The sequence below is a fragment of the Diceros bicornis genome, chromosome 31, assembly GCF_020826845.1.
Source record: "Diceros bicornis minor isolate mBicDic1 chromosome 31, mDicBic1.mat.cur, whole genome shotgun sequence".
NCBI lineage: Eukaryota > Metazoa > Chordata > Mammalia > Perissodactyla > Rhinocerotidae > Diceros > Diceros bicornis.
In genome coordinates, this window is record NC_080770.1 from 6,363,733 (window position 1) to 6,380,548 (window position 16,816).

The window sequence follows — 16,816 nt, forward strand, 5'->3', positions numbered from 1 at the left end:
CTGATTACTGTAGGATGGTTATGAGGATTGAATGAGTTAATATCAGAATTGTCTGGCATGGAGTAAGCTCTATATACTTCTTAAAGAGAAAGTACTGCCGGTGTCACCAGAATGAATTTAAACGTCCCTTTTCATCTCTTGACCCAGATTCAAAGTCCCAAGTGAGGAGGCAGAAGAGGAGTTTTTTTTTTTTTTTTTGTGAGGAAGATCAGCCCTGAGCTAACATCCATGCTAATCCTCCTCTTTTTGCTGAGGAAGACCGGCTCTGAGCTAACATCTATTGCCAATCCTCCTCCTTCCCCGCCCCCAAAGCCCCAGTAGATAGTTGTATGTCATAGCTGCACGTCCTTCTAGTTGCTGTATGTGGGACACGGCCTCAGCATGGCCGGAGAAGCAGTGCCTCGGTGCGCGCCCGGGATCCGAACCCGGGCTGCCAGTAGCGGAGCACACGCACTTAACCGCTAAGCCACAGGGCCGGCCCGGAAGAGGAGTTGATATTGGTGATGTCCTGGCTGCCAGAGTCAGGAGAGAGTGAGGGTCCAGTGGGTGGCCCGGCTCCCACAGAGGAAGGGGTGCTGCCTCCCAGCAAGGCTGCACAGAGGACCAAGGAGCCAGGGTGGGGTCCAGTTACTGGACTGGGAGGCAGGGGTTTTGTAGTACACACGCAATAAAGAATTGTTGAATGAATGAATGAATGAATGAATGAATGAATAGGCAATCAAAACAAACGCAACCACAAGAGCTGAGCTCATTTTGGGAGGAGATCCCAGGAAGCAGGAGGAGGGAGTGGGGAAAATGAGACTGGAAAGAGGAGAAGCTCTTAGGGATGTGTCATGGAGGTGGCCACTCCAGTGATAGGGGTATTTATATCCCCGCTCCCTGCAGTTAGGGTGGTCCCGGACCTGGGGGTGGGGATGGGGATGTACGTGAGGCGCATGGGAAGTTGCTCGGAAATGGACCTATGGGGCAGCGATGGTGACAATGGTGTAAAGTACCCTTTATCAGGCCATTTCTTTTTTTTATTTGAGGGGAGGAGTTGGGATGGGGAAGTGAAAACAGTGGGAGAGCTCAGGGTCTCTAACGTGGCAAGGTTGGGCCAGAGGGAGGCCCTGAGGGGTGTCACCTCTAGGCACTGTGGAGGTAGCCCTTTGTCACGTGACTCATCGCCTTCAGCTGGTGGAAATACAGGGAGAAGAGAGTTCTCAACTCAGCTGACCTTTCCCAGCACCCTCCCGCCCCCATCACAAAGTCTGGGTCTCCATGTGGGCTAGTTCTCCAGCAGGAAGGACCCCAGGGTCCTCCGGATCCTCCCCTTCTCCTTGCTCCCTCCTCCTCCTGCCAGCCCCCCAGGATAGTTCTGGCCGCACAGAGCATGTCTCCAGGTGCCAGCCCACAGCACTTTACTTTCTGGGAGCACTCCTTTTGGGGTTCCTTGGCATTCTTAAGTATTTTGATCATCTCCCCAAACTATGTTACAAATTCTGGGGTGGGGTCAGGGAAGGGAAGGCAGGGACGGAGACCCCTCAGTCCCAGCCTGCCTGCCCGGGTGTAGCGTAGAGGAAATTAAGCAAACCTGGGTTACATGGCCCCGTGGGAAGCGCTTCTCGCGATGTCTCCTTTGATCTCACTCCAGCCCACACACTTGACTATAATCCTGCGAGGCAGTAAGCACAGAGCCAGGATTTAAACTCTAGATTCTGACCTTAGACCCATAACAGACTCGGGACAGCACAATTTTCATTCTGGGTTGGCCCAGAGTGGCTGAATGGTCGAGTCACCTGGCCACTCTGAGCCTGTTTTTCCTTCAGTAAAATGTTGGGGTGGGCTCGGCTCAGTGGGTGGCTGGTGGGAGCGGTGTGTCACCGAAAGTGCCCCAGGCAGGAGCGATGGGGCAGATCTCCACACCTGCCTGAGAGGCCAGCCTCCCCATGCTGGGGAAAGGCTCCTCTCCCTGGGCCCTGCTGCCCTCTGCTGGTCGAGGTCCAGCCACCTGGCCAGTGCCCAGGGGAGGTCAGCGCTGAGGCTGGGAGTCCCCTCCGGTGTCCACATGCCCAACTCTGCCACTCAGTGCTTTCGGTCCCGCTCTTTAGCTTTCTGAAACCTGTTTCCTCATCTCTACAGTGGGGATTGTGAGGACTGAATGAGGTAGGATTTGCAGAATGTCACCTACAGTGCCTGGCCAGACAGGACTCTGTGGTGCTCCTCTCGTGGGCAGACAGGAGCAGGGGTCCTAGAAGAACCCTGTTTCAGATGCCCGGGTGCGGTGGGGGAGCTCTGTGTCTGTGTCTTTTGTTTACTGAGAAGCACCTCCCTGGCCCTCCCATCCCCAGCTCCCCTCCTGTTGATCTCAATGGCCGGAGCAGGCTTCTGAGTGAATATCGGATGCTCCCCTCCCCTGCTGGTTGTGTCTACATTGCAGCTCCCATGGAGGATGGAGGATGGAGGCTTAGAAGGCAAGAACCACATCCTGCTCACTCCCCCCCGCCACCTGGTGTTCAGTGCCTAGAACAGGGCCCACGTATGAGAGATGACCGGTACATATTTCCTAATCCAATGCATTGTGGCTGCCCTGCGCCCAGCGCTGGACCGGGCTGGTGTCTCCTCTGCAAACTTGGGCCCTGGAGGAATTCCAGCCCCATCCTCCCGGCTCCCCTCAGAGGGTCCAGCCCTGTCCTGCCGGCCTTGCCAAGAGCCATCTACTTCATGCTTCGAGTCCACTCCTCTCTGACGCTTCCCATCCTCGTCATCAGGAGGGTCTGAGCTCCCTCCCTCATCCTCCCAAAGCGTGATGACCCAGATTGGGAAGAGGGGACCGACATCCATTAAACACTTCCAGGCTTGCTCCTGCTTTGCAGATCCTGCAACAACTTTGCACAATAAATAATGACCCTCATTTCATAGTTAACAACTCTGATTTGTAGTTAAGACTAAGTGAATAAGCAACAGTTGCGTTAACTCATTTAATCCTCCCAACACCCCAGGAGGTAGGTCCTACCCCTACCCTCATTTTACAGATAAGGAAACTGACACAGAGAGACCCCTAGTGACTTGTTCAAGGTCACAGAGCTGGCAAATTGCAGAACCAGGATTTGAACCCAGGAAAATCCCCTACTTTCCACACTCCGACCTGTTAAGCCCTGGAATGTAGGGTGGGCGGTCAGCTGTTCTGTTTTGGATGGCTCTGCCCCTCAGCACCGTCCCAGGCTTTGTTGATTCCCTAGCCAGGGGCTTTGGGATGACTTCCTGGGGGCCGTGAGTGCTGATCCACCAAAGGAAGGGGCCCCGGGAGCAGGAGGAGGCCGGAGAGAGAGAGAGGGTGGCCTGAAGTGGGGTAATCTGCCAGCCACCATCCCCTTCCCACACCCAGATGTGGGGCCCTGGGGGGCTGTCCAGGCGGAGGGGAGAGGGAAGCTTCATGACTCACAGAGTGTGCCCCACCCTGCCTGCCAGGATGCCAGGGAGTGGCCTGTCCTGGAGATGACTTGGGGTCCCCACCCCCACCCCTTGCCTTCCCGGCAGACAACCCCAAGGCTGGGCGGAGGCGGGGTGGAGAATGAAGACACTGTGGTTTGTGGCTCTTGGCCCCAGCGGGCCTCTGGGCTGCGCCTTCCCCGTCTCCCACTCATCTGGCCAAGCCGCCCTGCCAGGCGGGGTTGTGAGGAATTGAAACGGGGCCTTGGCTGGCGAGGAGGAGGAGAGGATAACAACAACCCATAGTAACAACCCTGGCTCCTCAGCCCCATCTCCAAGTGCTGCCACTCACCATGCCCTCCTGTGACACCTGGATGGCTGCGTGCAGCCGCCTGGTAGGATGGGGGCCTGAAGCTGGAAACCGGCCACCTGATGGTCCCGCCTCTCCCAGTGCCAGTGTCTCAGCGATGGAGCTCACCTTCTCTGTGTTTCTCATGCACGCATGCACCGCGAGAGGCCTGCATTCTTCCCTCACTCTCAGAGTCCCCACCCTTCCAGCAGTCTACCCTTGCCACCAGCGCGGCTTCCCAGCTCAGAAGTCACCTGGCCTGGACGTGTGGTGGCTTGTTTCTTGTGTCTGGACATCTGCAGCGGCCCAACTGGTCTCTGATTCCCACCTCTGTCCTCCCAGCCATGCCGCCTGGTCCCGCCACGCCTGTCATCTGAAGGCATCCAACCTGGCCTTTCCCACAGCATGGGAGGAAAAGCCCAGTTCCTCAGCCAAGGGGCCTGCGCAAAGACAATGGAGGCTTTGGTGTGCGGGTGGGTCCGTGTGCGTGCAGTGAGGTGGGAGTGAGGAAGCTGGGGACCCACAGGCTTCCTGGAGAAGGTGGTGTCTGAGCTGGTCTCTGGGGGATTTGCAGGTGGAGGGGTTTGAACAGGCAGGATTGGGAGGAAGGGCATGCCAAGGTGGGGCAACAGCCTGAGCAAAGGCTTGGAGGCTAGCATGGGTCGTTAGTTAGTGCTCCTGGGGTATGGCTCCCTGGGTGTGGCTGGAGTGTCAGGTGTCCTGGGCAGGGAAGGTGGGCTGTGGCCAGATGCAGGAGAGCACAAGTCCCCAGCTGGGGAAGCTGGACCCCCTTCTCTGGGCAGAGGGGCTGTGGAAGGCTCAAGGTGGCGGGACCAGATCTGTGCTTTGGAAAATGGCTCTGCCAGTGGTGAGGAGGATGAGGGAGGCTGAGCCCAGAGGCTGGGAGATTATGTGGTAATCTGGGTGGGAGTGGATGAAGGCCTGAAGTGGAGCACTGATTCACAGCATTCATCCACTCGTTCAGCACATGCTTCTTGAGTGCTTCCTATATGCTGGGCACATGGATCGGGAACAAGCCCAGTCCATGCTCTCGGGGAGCTGGCAATCCAGTGGGGAGACAGAACTATGTCAAATGGTGATGAGCTCTCGAAGAAAGTGCAGGAGAGTGGCCAAGGGTGGGTGCTGGAGAGAAAGTGAATGTGTGTGTTCCTGACCCTCCTCTCCAGGGGCCCCCATCAGACTGGGCATGTGCCCACTGCCCCCTCTGTGCAGTTGCCCCAGAAGCCCCTCCCCGGCACACCACAGCCTTCCACCTCCCAGCCCCCATCCTGCTTCCCCTGTGCTCACAGAGAGCACTTCTTCTCTGACCTGGACCTCCCAGCATCGTCCTGGGAAGTGCAGTGATTGCCTGAGTTGAACTTCAGTCCTGAGTCGAACTTTAGCCAGATGGGATGTTGAAGCTGGAAGAGTGTCACTCTCATAAGATCACACAGCTATAGAAAACGGCAGGACTGAGATTCGAACCCAGATCTGCTGCTGGCTCCAGAGATGGAGCACTCTGCAGGCCAGGCCACATCCTCAACTAGGGGCTGAAAACAAAGATGAAGGAGACGAGGATCAAGACTTCAAGGGAGCTGAGGCCTAGTGCAGGCAGACAGGCGTGCAAGCAGTCAGGGGACAAGCATCATAGCAACATACCTACAAGGGCTCCAGGAACACACATTTTGGGAAATTAGAGAAGAGAGATATCAGAGCTGGGCTTAGCTCACTGGGCTTGGGGGCGGGGTGTGGCAGGAAAGAGGAGAATAGGGAAGAACATTCTGAGCATGGAGTGTACATGGGGAAGGAGTAATCAGGCTAGAAATGTAGGCCAGGAAAAGTTGTTTCCCATTCCTGAGCAGCTTATACTAAAACCCCGGAGTGAAGCCTATAATCCAGGTGGGGTTTTCCGAGCAGGCCCCTAAGATCATTTCACCTGCCTCAGCTCAGCTCTGTAACCTGAGCCATGAGCCCTCACCTGGAGGAAGTGGTCCCTCCCCTGGAGCTGTTTCTAATGAAACGGAGGGGATGGGTGTTCTGGCTGGTTCTCTGTGGGTGGGCCTCATCCAATCAGTGGAAGGCCTTAAGAGAAAAGACTGAGGTTTCTGGAGGAAGAAGGAATTCTGCCTCAAGTCAACAACAAAGAAACCCTGCCTGAGTTCCCAGACTGCTGCCCCACAGAATTCGGACTCAAGACTGCAACATCTCCTCACCTGAACCACCAGCCTGCCCTACAGGTTTTGGACTTGCCAGCCCCCACAATCGTGTGAACCAATTCCTTAGAATCTCTCTCTCTCTCTCTCTCTGTATATCCTATTGGTTCTGTTTCTCTGGAACCTGACTAATGCAATATTATTGACTGTATTACATACATCTATACAATATTATCTATTGTATTTATCACCAATAAAAGGAATACTGTGAACCTTTTGTGAGCAACTGCTGTGAGTCAGGCACCTGCCAAGCTCCTTGCATGTGTCTCATAACGCACTTACTCACCCACAAGCTCCATGACATCAGCTGTGATTGCTCCCATTTCACAGATAAGGACACTGAGGCCCAGAGGGTTTGAATAACCTGCCCAAGTTCCTAAAGTGATGAAGCTGGGTTTGGATCCAGGTGGTTCGTCTGGCACCTACATGGGGTGGGCTCTTATCCACCACGAAACATGTGTGTAAAGGCATTTCGAAACAAGAAGCATGACACGACTGACAAGTGATGTCATTTTAGTTGTTAGTTACCACTGGGATGGGCAGGGCGAGGTGGGAAGGGGCAGGGTGTGAGTTCTGGCCGGAGGGTCCCAGAAACACAGGATCCTGAAGGTGCAGTCCCAGGAACAGCCGCGAGGTGGCGCCAGGCTGCACAGGCCGCTCCAGGATGCGGTCCAGGGCTGGGAGCTGGGACTCTGTTGGTCATTCCGGGGGTCTCCAGGCCTCAGAGCGATTTCGCTCCAATCCAGGGATCCCAGCCCCAGGGTTGGGGGCCCGGCCTCGGTGGTGTGCATCCGTTTGAGGTGAGAGCGGCGGTCACAGCCTAGGGACCGGGTCCAGCCCGGCCAACTGGGCAGAGGTCAGCACCCAGCTCCTTCCTATGCTGCTAGGGCGGTCGGGGCAGAGAGGGCCCCAAGCCGTCAGGTCACCACGCAAAAGCTCCGGGTGATCCGCCGCCAGAGGTTGCGACTGCGGCTGCTGAGGGCCACCTCGGCCGCCTCCTGGAAGACGGCGTGGACGTTTTCGTGGAGCAGAGCCGAGCACTCGAGGTAGGCCACTGCGCCCACGGACCTCGCCATCTCCTGACCCTAACAGGGAGAATGGATGGGGCTGCCATGAGGTGGGGACCGCTGGGGGGCCTCACGTCCAGCCTCCCCACAGCCCTCTTCACCACCCTAGGGAGTCTCCAGGACAAGAGTAGAAGGTGCATTTTTCCAGGGCAGCCACAGTTCCAGCTCCTTGGCTTGACCAAGGGCATCCATGGCTTCACTGGGTTTCCTGCCTCAGTTCTGGGCTGGGTCTCTGCCTCCCAAGACACCAACTAATTAACTTCCCAGCCTGACCCGGGCATGTAGCAGAGAGGGACCCACAGACTGAAGAGCTGGGGGTCCTCTCTGGGCCTCAGGTTCCCCATCTGTGGGTGGGTAGGACTATCTGCTGTGCACACCACTGGCTCTCCATTCCACAGGCGGAACCTTCCGGAATATTCTAGGTACCACTTCTGAGCGCTGGCAATTCCTGACCCATGACCACCACCAACAGAACCCATACCGAGTGTGCTGGACGCCTGGCGCTGCTGAGAGGCTGGGCCGGCCCACTGTATCCCAGAGGTTCCCTCTCCCGGCACCCCCATCCCAGGCTGGGCTTCCTACCCTGTGGTAGGTCACGGGCTCCAACTTATTTTTCCGCAGCTTCTTCACCAGCGACTTGTCCTTGCGCAGGTCGGTCTTGCAGCCCACGAGGATGATGGGCACCTCCTTGCAGAAGTGATTCACCTCTGGGTACCACTGCGGAGAGGGTGGCGGCAAGGGTGTGCGTGTGAGCCATGGAGAATGCTGTCCCTCTCAGCTGACGGGGAGAATGGGCCAGTCTCCTGCTCCCCAGGCAGACTCCACAATGATAATCAGCACAGACAAGGTTTAGAGAGAACTACTCTGCATCAGGCTCTAAGACTGCACGCATGAACTCATTAGTCCCCCAAGTCCCTGTGGAGCAAGTTCTAGCATCAATCCCATTGTACAGATGCAGTAAACTGAGGCTCAGAGAGGCTACATAACTTGGCCTTGGTCACAAAGCGGGAAGTGGCAGGATTTGAGCCCAGGGAGTGGGATGCAGAGCTCTGCTCCCACTTGCTCTAGAATCCTGCCTCTGCAAGGTAAGGGCTCGGTGGCTGCCTCCCCAGCAGGGTAAAATACGTAAGGAAATAAGTGATCCTTTAAAAATAAAGCAGCTCACAAAATGGCTGCAGCAGCTGTTTGCCTGTTGGAGGGAGAGCTCCTTTCCCGTGTCAGCTGCTCTCTGGAATGTGAGGCTCCAGGGCCTGGTTATTTCAGCCTGGACTACAAGCAGGGGGCCTGGAATCCAGAGACCAGGGCTTTATATCTCCAGGAGCGCGTGCCTGCTCAGCTGCAGGAAGAATTGGCATCAAACCGTCTGGCTCCGGGAGCCAGATGGGGCCCGTGTGGGATCCTGGGCGGACTCCCCACACCCCACCCCTCCACAAAACTGCCCTTGAAAAGGGTCACCTCCGTGATTCCATCTTGCTAAACCCAACAGTGACTCCTCAGCCCTCATCCTACCTGAGCCCTGACACTGCGGATCACTCCCTCCAGCCCACCCTCCCCGTGCCCGGGGAGGCTCAAGTGTGGGCTTGTCTCTCCTTCGGCTGCTCTTGGCCCCCAGGCGACCCCCCAGCCCCAGTCTAGGCTCTTCCCCACCAGCAGCTCCTAAATGGATCTGCCCAGCCTGGCCCAGCCCTCTCCCAGCAACAGCAGACTCGACTCTGCCTGTCTCTCCACTGGGATGTCCAACAGGCCCCCATCTCCCACCTCCCCACCCACAGCTTGCTCCTTGTCATCTTGGGAGATGGCAAGTCCCCTTTCCAGTTGCTCTGGTCAAAAACGTCTCTCTCCCACCCACGTCCAATCCATCTGCAAATCCTGATGGCTCTGCCTTCGAAATAGATCCAGAATCCACCCACCTCTCACCACCCCCTCTGCTAGCACCCTGGTCCCCGCCAGCCATCTCTCCAGGTCCTGGTGCCTGGAACAGCGCCTGACAGAGAGGGTCTCTGTCAACACTTCTGAATGACTGCGTGCAGCAGACTGCCTGGTTCAAATCCCGGTGTTGCCACTGGAATAGATGTGTATCTTGAAGCAAGTGATCCAACCTGGGGTAATGATAGTGTCCTTTCCATAAGGGTGTTAGGGGGTAAGATGAGTACGTATGTGTAAGTGCCCAGAACAGCGCCTGGCACACGGTGAGTCCGCAACGAATGCTGCCATCATCGTTGTGGTTATTATTACTAATGCTGTCATGGCTGTGCTCTGAGGACCCGTGGAGCAGGCCATTCGCACAGAGGCCGTGGCAGCAGTGGGGGAAGGGCTGTGCCACAGCTGGAGGTGGCAGGAGCAGAAGAACCCAAGAGACTGCACCCCTGACACCTGTGAGCAGCCTCAGGAACCCCTGACATAGCTGGGGAGCATCCTGGGAGGCCGCTGAGAGCCAGCAGTCATGCTGATGGGGTCTGAGAGCTGCTGTAAGCTGAGGCTTCATGCAACCTTGGGTAGGCCCAGGCTGGGCAGACGCAGGGGCCTCTGGGTCACTGGGCATTCTCAGGCAGGGTCACAGTGGAAAAAGCCACAGTGTTCTGAGTCCGCAGTACAGAGCAGGCAAGGAGCACTGGACTGGGAGTCAGAGGCCAGACCCTACCACCAAATTCCCGTGGGACCTTGGGCAAGTTGCTGCCCCTCTCTGGGCCTCAGTTTCCCCATATATATGCCAAAGGCACTGGACCCGATGTCATCCAGGGCCTGCTGAGCTCTGACAGTCTGCCGCGTCGAGGGTGGGGACGGAGCAGAGTGGCCTGGCTATGGGGCCTGTGCCTCCCCAGCCTCCCAGTACCTACCCGGTTGGAGATGTTGTCAAAGCTGTAAGGGCTGGTGACATCAAAGCAGAGGAGCAGGACGCTGGCATCAGGGTAGAACAGGGGCCGCAAGCGGTCGTAGTCAACTTGCCCTGGGCAGAGTGGGGGTGTCACTCCCTCCAGATCTCCTGCCTACTGTCAGCAGCCCCTCAACATTGAGGAGGTCATCCCACCAGACGGGGGGCTCTGGATCGGGGCCTGGTTGTGCGCCTCAGGGTCCGACACAAATTTGGCACTTAGCTGATCATTCCATGTGAATGTCCCCCTTGGGGCAGCGTTCACCTGGCCTGCCCATGGGATGTAACCCTTGCCTGGATGAGACCACCTGCTGAGAGAGCCTTGTTCTGGAAGGAGTGGAGGACTGAGGCCATCACTCAGAAGGCTGCTTTGCCCTGGGCTTGGGGGTTGAGGAAAGAGGCAGGCGGGACTCCAGCAAAGCCATCTTAGCCCATCCAAGGTTAGGGGGCTGCTAGGATTCCCTGAGGTTAGCTTTCAGCTCTGGGGTAAATGTGACTCTGAATCCTGGTATAGGCAAGGTCAGGAGGCTGGAGGGCAGAGGTCAAGTTCAGGTAGATCTTACAGAAGCTGAAGCCAGGGTGGAATGCTTAGGAGGCCAGGAACAGCCCATCCCTGAGAGCAAAGAGCTGGGGACGCCCCCTTGTCTCCAGGACACAGTGGGCTGCCCTGGGCTGGGGGAGGCAGCCGACATAGGTGCAGAAGCAAGGAGGGGTCAGGCTCCCGGGGGCCCGAATCCTGGCCAACAGCTGTTCCTTGGAGATTGGTCAGCCTCCCTGGTCCAGAAGGAAGGGAGTGGGGCTTGGCTCTGGGCATCTGGGGCCCCGCCTCCACCCTGCCCCACCCCAGCCCTGCACACCTACCTGCTGTGTCCCAGATCTGGAGGTGCACAGGTTTGCCCTTCATCTGCAGGTTAACGGTAAGCCGCTCGAACACGGTGGGCGTGTAGCTCTGAGGAGGAATTGGGCAAGGGGAAGCTGTGAGGACAGCTTCTGAAGGGAGGTGGCCGGGGCTGCCCGAGCCCAGCAATGCCTGCGGCACCGCCCCTCTTCGGGAGTCAGTAGAGTAGAGTGGTTTCTGGGAAGTCATGGCTGGCGGGGCTGAGGCCTAGCTGTGTGCCCCGTAAGGGCCGGACCTCCCTGGCCTCCTCGACTGTAAAGTGGAAGCATTAAGAGTACCTCCTGCATTGTGTTGCTGTAAGGACTCCGTGAGGCGCTCCATGCAGAGCCCTCGGCATGGGGCCTGGCACGAAATAAGCCCTCCACATGTGCCAGCTACTGTTATTTTTATCTTTGTCCCCCTGGATGGGGGGCTGCCCCATTTCTGAGCTTTCCTTCACGCTGTCCCCTCCGCCTGGAATGACAATGACCTACATTCGTTCGTTCATGAATTCATTCATTCAGTAAACATTAGCACCTTCTCTAGGTGGGTTCATTCATTCATTCCTTCATTCATATATTCATTCAGTAAACATTAGCACCTTCTCTAGGTCCAGTTCTGGACACTGGGGAGCAAGTAATAAACAAGACTCAGTGTTTGCCCTGGGGAGTACATTGCTTATTGGGGTCCCTCCTTTGCCTCTCAACCTCTCACAATCCAACCAAGACCCCTGCCCAATGCCACCTCCCCCAGGATGCCTTTCCGGATCCCCTCCCATGGCCCCTGCCCCGTTTCTGCCTCTCTTACTTGCCCTGTCTGGCCTCAGGAGGAGGTCACCCCGGCCAGAGGCCCCTCCATCCCAGGCCTGCTCGGCCTGAGCCTGTTCCCTGTCCATAACGGCTGGATGAATGGAGGCAGGACGGGTTTTGTAAACAAATGCAGGAATGAAGAGGGGGCACTTTTACAGATGGGGTCCAAGCAACAGGCGAGGAGGTTTTCCAAACTCTGCCACAACACAAGTCGTTTGCCCCAAGGGACATGTTGGACCGGCTGCATCTTGGGTCCCCAGGCCTCGCTCGCTTGATCAGGGCTGGTGGGTGGGACCACAGCCTGGGGGGGACCCTCTCTTTGCCCCTTCCTATGCCCGGTGGGGCCCCCACCTGCCCATGACTCAGGAGGATATGAGCCTGCCCGCCTGCCTGTCCGCCCGCCTGCCCGCTGGCCCTCTGGGTCAGGCCCTGGCCACTGGGAGGGGCAGCCCCTTCGCGATGGGTCAGCGTGGTCCTCCAGGGCACTTGGGAAGCTGCAGGGGGAGGGTGGGAAGCAAGGCAGGTCCCAGAGTGGGCAGCTGGGGCAGATCAAAAAGTCGAGAGTGGCCCTGGGGTAGGGGTTCAACGCACTCTGGACTCTAGGCCCCTGTCAGTCCTTCTACTAATAGGAACAGACAAGGGCTCCACCCACCTCCCCAGGCCCCCCTGCCTGCCCAGGGCCCCTCTCCTCAGGCCCTTTGCCTGGCGGGGGACAGTGTGACATGGTGGCTAGGAGCACTGGCTTTGGAATCAAATGTGCCTGGCTGAGAACTGGCTCTGGCACTCACCAGCTGCGTGACCTTGGGCCAATCTTCTAGCTGGTTAAAGGAGAAAAGCAGTGTGACAGGGAAGACTGCTGGCAGGTAAGGCCCAGCATAAATGTCAGGGGCAGTGTCCACACCGGCTGCCGGCCGTCCCTCCAGGTGGCACCCCCTGCCCCAGGCCCTCCCCAGCCTGTCACTGTGGAGGGCACTGACGCCTGCTGAGGTCCAGCTTGGCCACCCACTCACCTGCACAGGACCCCTCCTGATCTGAGGTGCAAGGCAGCTCTCGGGAGACACATGTCACGACTTTGCAAATGCCCGTGGAGATGACACTGTCACTCATTCTCTAGGGAGCTACTGTGTGTGGCCCTTTACCTGCACCATCTCTGATCCTTGCAACCTTGGGAAGTCGGTACTATCCCCATTTTCCTGAGGAGAACAGAGCGGGGAACTGACACACTGGACAGCTGGCTAAGGACGGAGCCCGGACTTTGTGGCTCCAGAGGCCAGGCTCTGTCCCAGCCACCTGCCTCTCCTGAGGTCATCAACTCTAGCTTCTGGTGCCAGGAGTGGGCAGAGAAGGCCCATTCCCGGCTGTGGGGCTGGGTTGCTCCTCTAGCTTGTAACTGTCACAACCTTTCCCCCTCCCCTGGAATGTCATCCTGGAGACTCTGTCTATACCGTCTCTCGTGTTCTTTGACCCCCCAGGCAGGTCACTTTCTGCCTATGGAACAAATAAGCGCCTAATCTTATCTGTTGAGCCGACCTCGGCTGGAAAAGCAGGGACGGGCCTGAGGGAGACCAGGGCAGAGATGACTGAGGCGTGGGTCTGCCCTCCTGGGGGCTCACAGACAGATGGATGGATCATAGCAGGACGGGAGACACAGCTCAAGAGAGGAGGGTCAGGGGTTTCCCCCGGCAGCAATCCCATGGGAGTCCCTGTGCGGACCAGCAAGGACTCAGCTGGTTCTGGAAGGCAGGGCTGGTGCTCCCTGCCCCCTCCGATACCCACCCTTCTGCGGGCCCCTGGGCTTCGGCCCCGTGGGAACGGTTGCTGCCCCAAATGCCAGGACTGGGCAGAGGCTGGCGCCCAGCCTGGAGTCACTCCCTGCCTCAGCTCTCTCTTCTCTGCTCCCCCTGCCCCGAACCCCAGGTTGGGCCACAGCCAGATGAGCGTCACTGAGGCCCCTCCAAATCCCAGCCTGCTCTCTGATCTCTGCTTCAGGCAGGAGGCCTGGGAGATGGGACCCCAAGTCTCGTAGCTGCTGGCTCCCTGGGCTTGGAGGGCTGCCAGGAGGAGGAGTGCAGGGGCAGGAGCAGGAGAAGGCTGGTCCAGCAGGCAGAGTACTGGTCGATGCGGAGAGTGTCCTGGTCAGGGGTGGGGAGACCTGCATTCTAGGCCTGTCCTGCCACTGCTGGGCCTAGTTCCTCGAGGTAAGACTCTGTCTCTCTGGCTTCAGTTTTCCCATCAGTAAAATAAAGGTCTTTCCATCTCTCGGACGTTGTGTTTCTTTTAAGTGAAGAGGTCTCTCTTGTGCCTGGAGGCAGAGAGGTCTCAAGGAATCAGGGGCACCAAAGAGGAGAGGAGCCTAGACAAGGCCAGGTCCATCCTCCCGGTGACAAGGATGCCCTCCCTTCCCCTGGCCAGCATCAGTGTGTCCTTCAACACACACATCTTATAAACTGCAAGATGCCCATTTCCACAGTGTAACCTCTCTGAAATCAGATGGGTCTCACCATCAACGAAGTCTCAGAGCCCAGGACACTGGTGATGAGGTGCCACCCCCGCCAACCCCTCTCCTGGGCCTCAGCTGGCCGGCTCCGCCATGGCACTCTCCCCACCGTGCCATAATTGTTGGGTTCCCATAGGCAGCATCCGGGGGCCCAGAAACACGCCTCCCCCCAACTTAAAAAAATGTGACTGGCCAGAGGAGGTGACGTCAACACCATAAACCACAAAACAAGAGTCGGCTCGATGCTGCCACAGTGGAAAGAAAGGCCTGACACTGTTACCAGGCCTGGCCCCTCCTGCCTCCCCCACTGGCCTCCCCAGTGCCTGCACAACCCCAGGGGTTTGGAGGAGGTGGGGACAGGCAGGACGGAGAAAAGGTGCTGGAAGCAATGCCACGGACTCCCAGAACTGGGCTGGGAGGTGGCATGGCGGGTGGGTCAGCCCCTGTCCTGGCGCCTGGGGAGTCCATGTGGACTGTCAGGGAGCATCTAGTGAAGGTGATATGCCCAGAGCGTCAAGGACTTGCCAGGTCCCACGTGGGGTTGTCTCTCAGCCTTACCTTAATTCCATCTCACCACCACCCTCGGGTCCTCCACCCCATGAGGTTGTGTGAGGGAACGGAGGCTCAGAGAGGCTAAGCAAGGTTCTGAGGGCCACACAGTTCGTTAGAGGAGAGCCAAAGTGCCAACCACCTGTCTGACTGGGGTCTGCTGTGCTCTTGCCCTCCAAGGCAGAGCCCATGGGATGTCCGTTACAGGGGCAAGATCTGGGGGAGAAGAGATGATGTTTCCCAAGAAAGATGTTTGCCACCAGTCCTTCCTCTTGCAGGCTTGGACCTGGGCCCTTGACCATATTAACTCACTCTTCACAGTGACCCTGGTAGGTAGGCGCCATCGTTATTCCTATCACGCAGTTAAGGAAACAGGCACAGAGAGGGTAGGGGACCTGCCCAAGGGCACACAGCTGTAAGTGGCAAAGCCACAATTCAAACACAGGCAACCTGGCTCTCGAGTCCTCAGTCCCTCTTAGCCGCCCTGGGCCACCAAGTGCTCCCCTAAGACCTGCTATGTACTAGGCTGCCTAAGTCAGCCACTGGGACATCTCTCCCAGGTTGGTGCCATTCTTGCCACTTGACCCATGATATTGAGGCCTTCACCCCCCACCCCCCATGGCAGAGAGAGAACTGCCTTTGACCCCACACTCTGCTGGGAGACCCCTAGGGAGGCCACGCGGGCGCATGTCCTCGGCAGCTCCCGCACAGACGGGGCGCACTGGGGCGCCTGGGCGGGGATGGGGGATGCGCGCAGGCCCTGGGCGCCGCGCCGGCGGGGCTGGCACTCACCTCGGGGAAGGCCCCTTCGGCGAAGACCATCAGCAGCGACGTCTTCCCGCAGCCGCCGTCGCCCACCAGGACCACCTTGACCGAGCGCACGCCGGGCGGCGCCTCCTCGCCCACCGCCTGAGCCGCCTTCATCGCGGGGCCGGGCGCCGGCGGCTGCGGCGCAGCGACGGGACGGCGCGGGGAGGCCGGCGGGGCAGGAATGTGGAAGGGGCGGGGCGGCGGGAGGAAGTCGAGCCGGGCGGGCCGGGGCCGGGGCGGGCGGCCGGGCCCAGGTGAGAGGCGAGCCGGCATCGGGGCTGCCAGGCGCGGCGGCGGGGCTGGGGCCCTTCCCCTCCTGTCCCATTCAGCCGCTAAAGAAACATTTATTGAGCGCCTGCTGTGTGTGGGCGCTGGGGCCAGAGGAGGGGAGACCCAGACTTAGCCTCTGTCCTGAGGAGGGCACGGGGATCTGACAGGGAGAAGACAAGGAGCTGGGCAGTGACAGTGTGTGTGCCAAGGTGTAGACAGGGAAAGAGGAGGCACCTGGCCCACTTCCCCTGGGAGGAGGGAGGTGAGGGTTGGCCGTGTTCGCCTACTAGCTTGGTGGGGACAGGGACTGTGTCCCTGGTGGGGCACTGAGCATTGATGAATGAATGAGCATTTCCCCCAGGGCTCTGGAGACAGAGCATACCACAGTCCTCTCTCTGGCTGTTTCAGGCCAGGTAGGAAGGGAGTGACCTGGGCATGTCCCTATGGGTCAGTCGCTGGCACTGCCAGACCTGGCCTGCCTTCGCCAGCCAGCACCAGGAAGTTTCGCTGCAGGCGGCTGACCACCTGTCTCCCCTCTGGCTGAAGCATAATCTGGTGAGAGTGATGGAACCTTCCATCTATAAAGTGCTTGGAGCAGGGTCTGGCATGTGGTTGGTGCCATGTGTGAGTGATTCTTATTCTTTAACCAACACTGATGGCCCCTCTGTGCCCAAAGGCCTGGGGACCCCGAACCGTTCAAGACAGAGTCCCTACCTTGAGAAGCCCATGGCCTCGAATGGGAGACAGGCAGGACCTCATTGTGACGAGAGCTAGAGCAGAGGGAGGGAAAGTTAGTGGGACCGGAGTAGGAAAGAGGGGCTTCTTACCCGTGTTGGGGGTCAGGAAACCCTTCTGAGAAGAGAGGCCAGTTTTGAGGAAAAAGTGAGACACAGTCAGATGGGGGAAGGGAAAGGTGTTCCAAACCGAGGGAACAGCACATGCAAGGTACGGAAGCAAGAGAGAGGGGGGTGCTTTGGGGGGCCGCAATCCTTCCTGGGATGGAGGGCGAGGTTGGGTTGGGGAGATGGTGCCAGGGGTGAGGCTGAGGGCTAAATGAGCTTGGATGGTTTGGATGCCAGGGATAAATACAAA

General features: G+C 58.3%; 1 protein-coding gene across 1 annotated transcript; it reads right to left on the reverse strand.

Moving 5' to 3' along the window:
* Positions 1-6,443: 6,443 nt before the first annotated feature.
* On the reverse strand, positions 6,444-15,576 carry RHOD (ras homolog family member D). Its single transcript, XM_058526286.1, has 5 exons — positions 15,437-15,576; positions 10,774-10,861; positions 9,878-9,987; positions 7,623-7,757; positions 6,444-7,058 (listed from the first exon to the last, which is right to left on the reverse strand). Exons 1-5 carry the CDS (start codon positions 15,566-15,568, stop codon positions 6,891-6,893), a joined length of 633 nt encoding a protein of 210 aa, XP_058382269.1. The 5' UTR covers positions 15,569-15,576; the 3' UTR covers positions 6,444-6,890.
* Positions 15,577-16,816: the final 1,240 nt, after the last annotated feature.

What these genes read in the sequence shown, in the direction of transcription:
- RHOD (XM_058526286.1), bottom strand. Translation starts at nt 15,568, where the DNA reads ATGAAGGCGGCTCAGGCGGTGGGCGAGGAGGCGCCGCCCGGCGTGCGC. An exon ending in CCGAAGGGGCCTTCCCCGAG is followed by an intron (nt 10,862 to 15,436) that starts GTGAGTGCCAGC and finishes ATTCCTCCTCAG; the next exon opens with AGCTACACGCCCACCGTGTT. An exon ending in AGCCCGTGACCTACCACAGG is followed by an intron (nt 7,059 to 7,622) that starts GTAGGAAGCCCA and finishes TCTCCCTGTTAG; the next exon opens with GGTCAGGAGATGGCGAGGTC.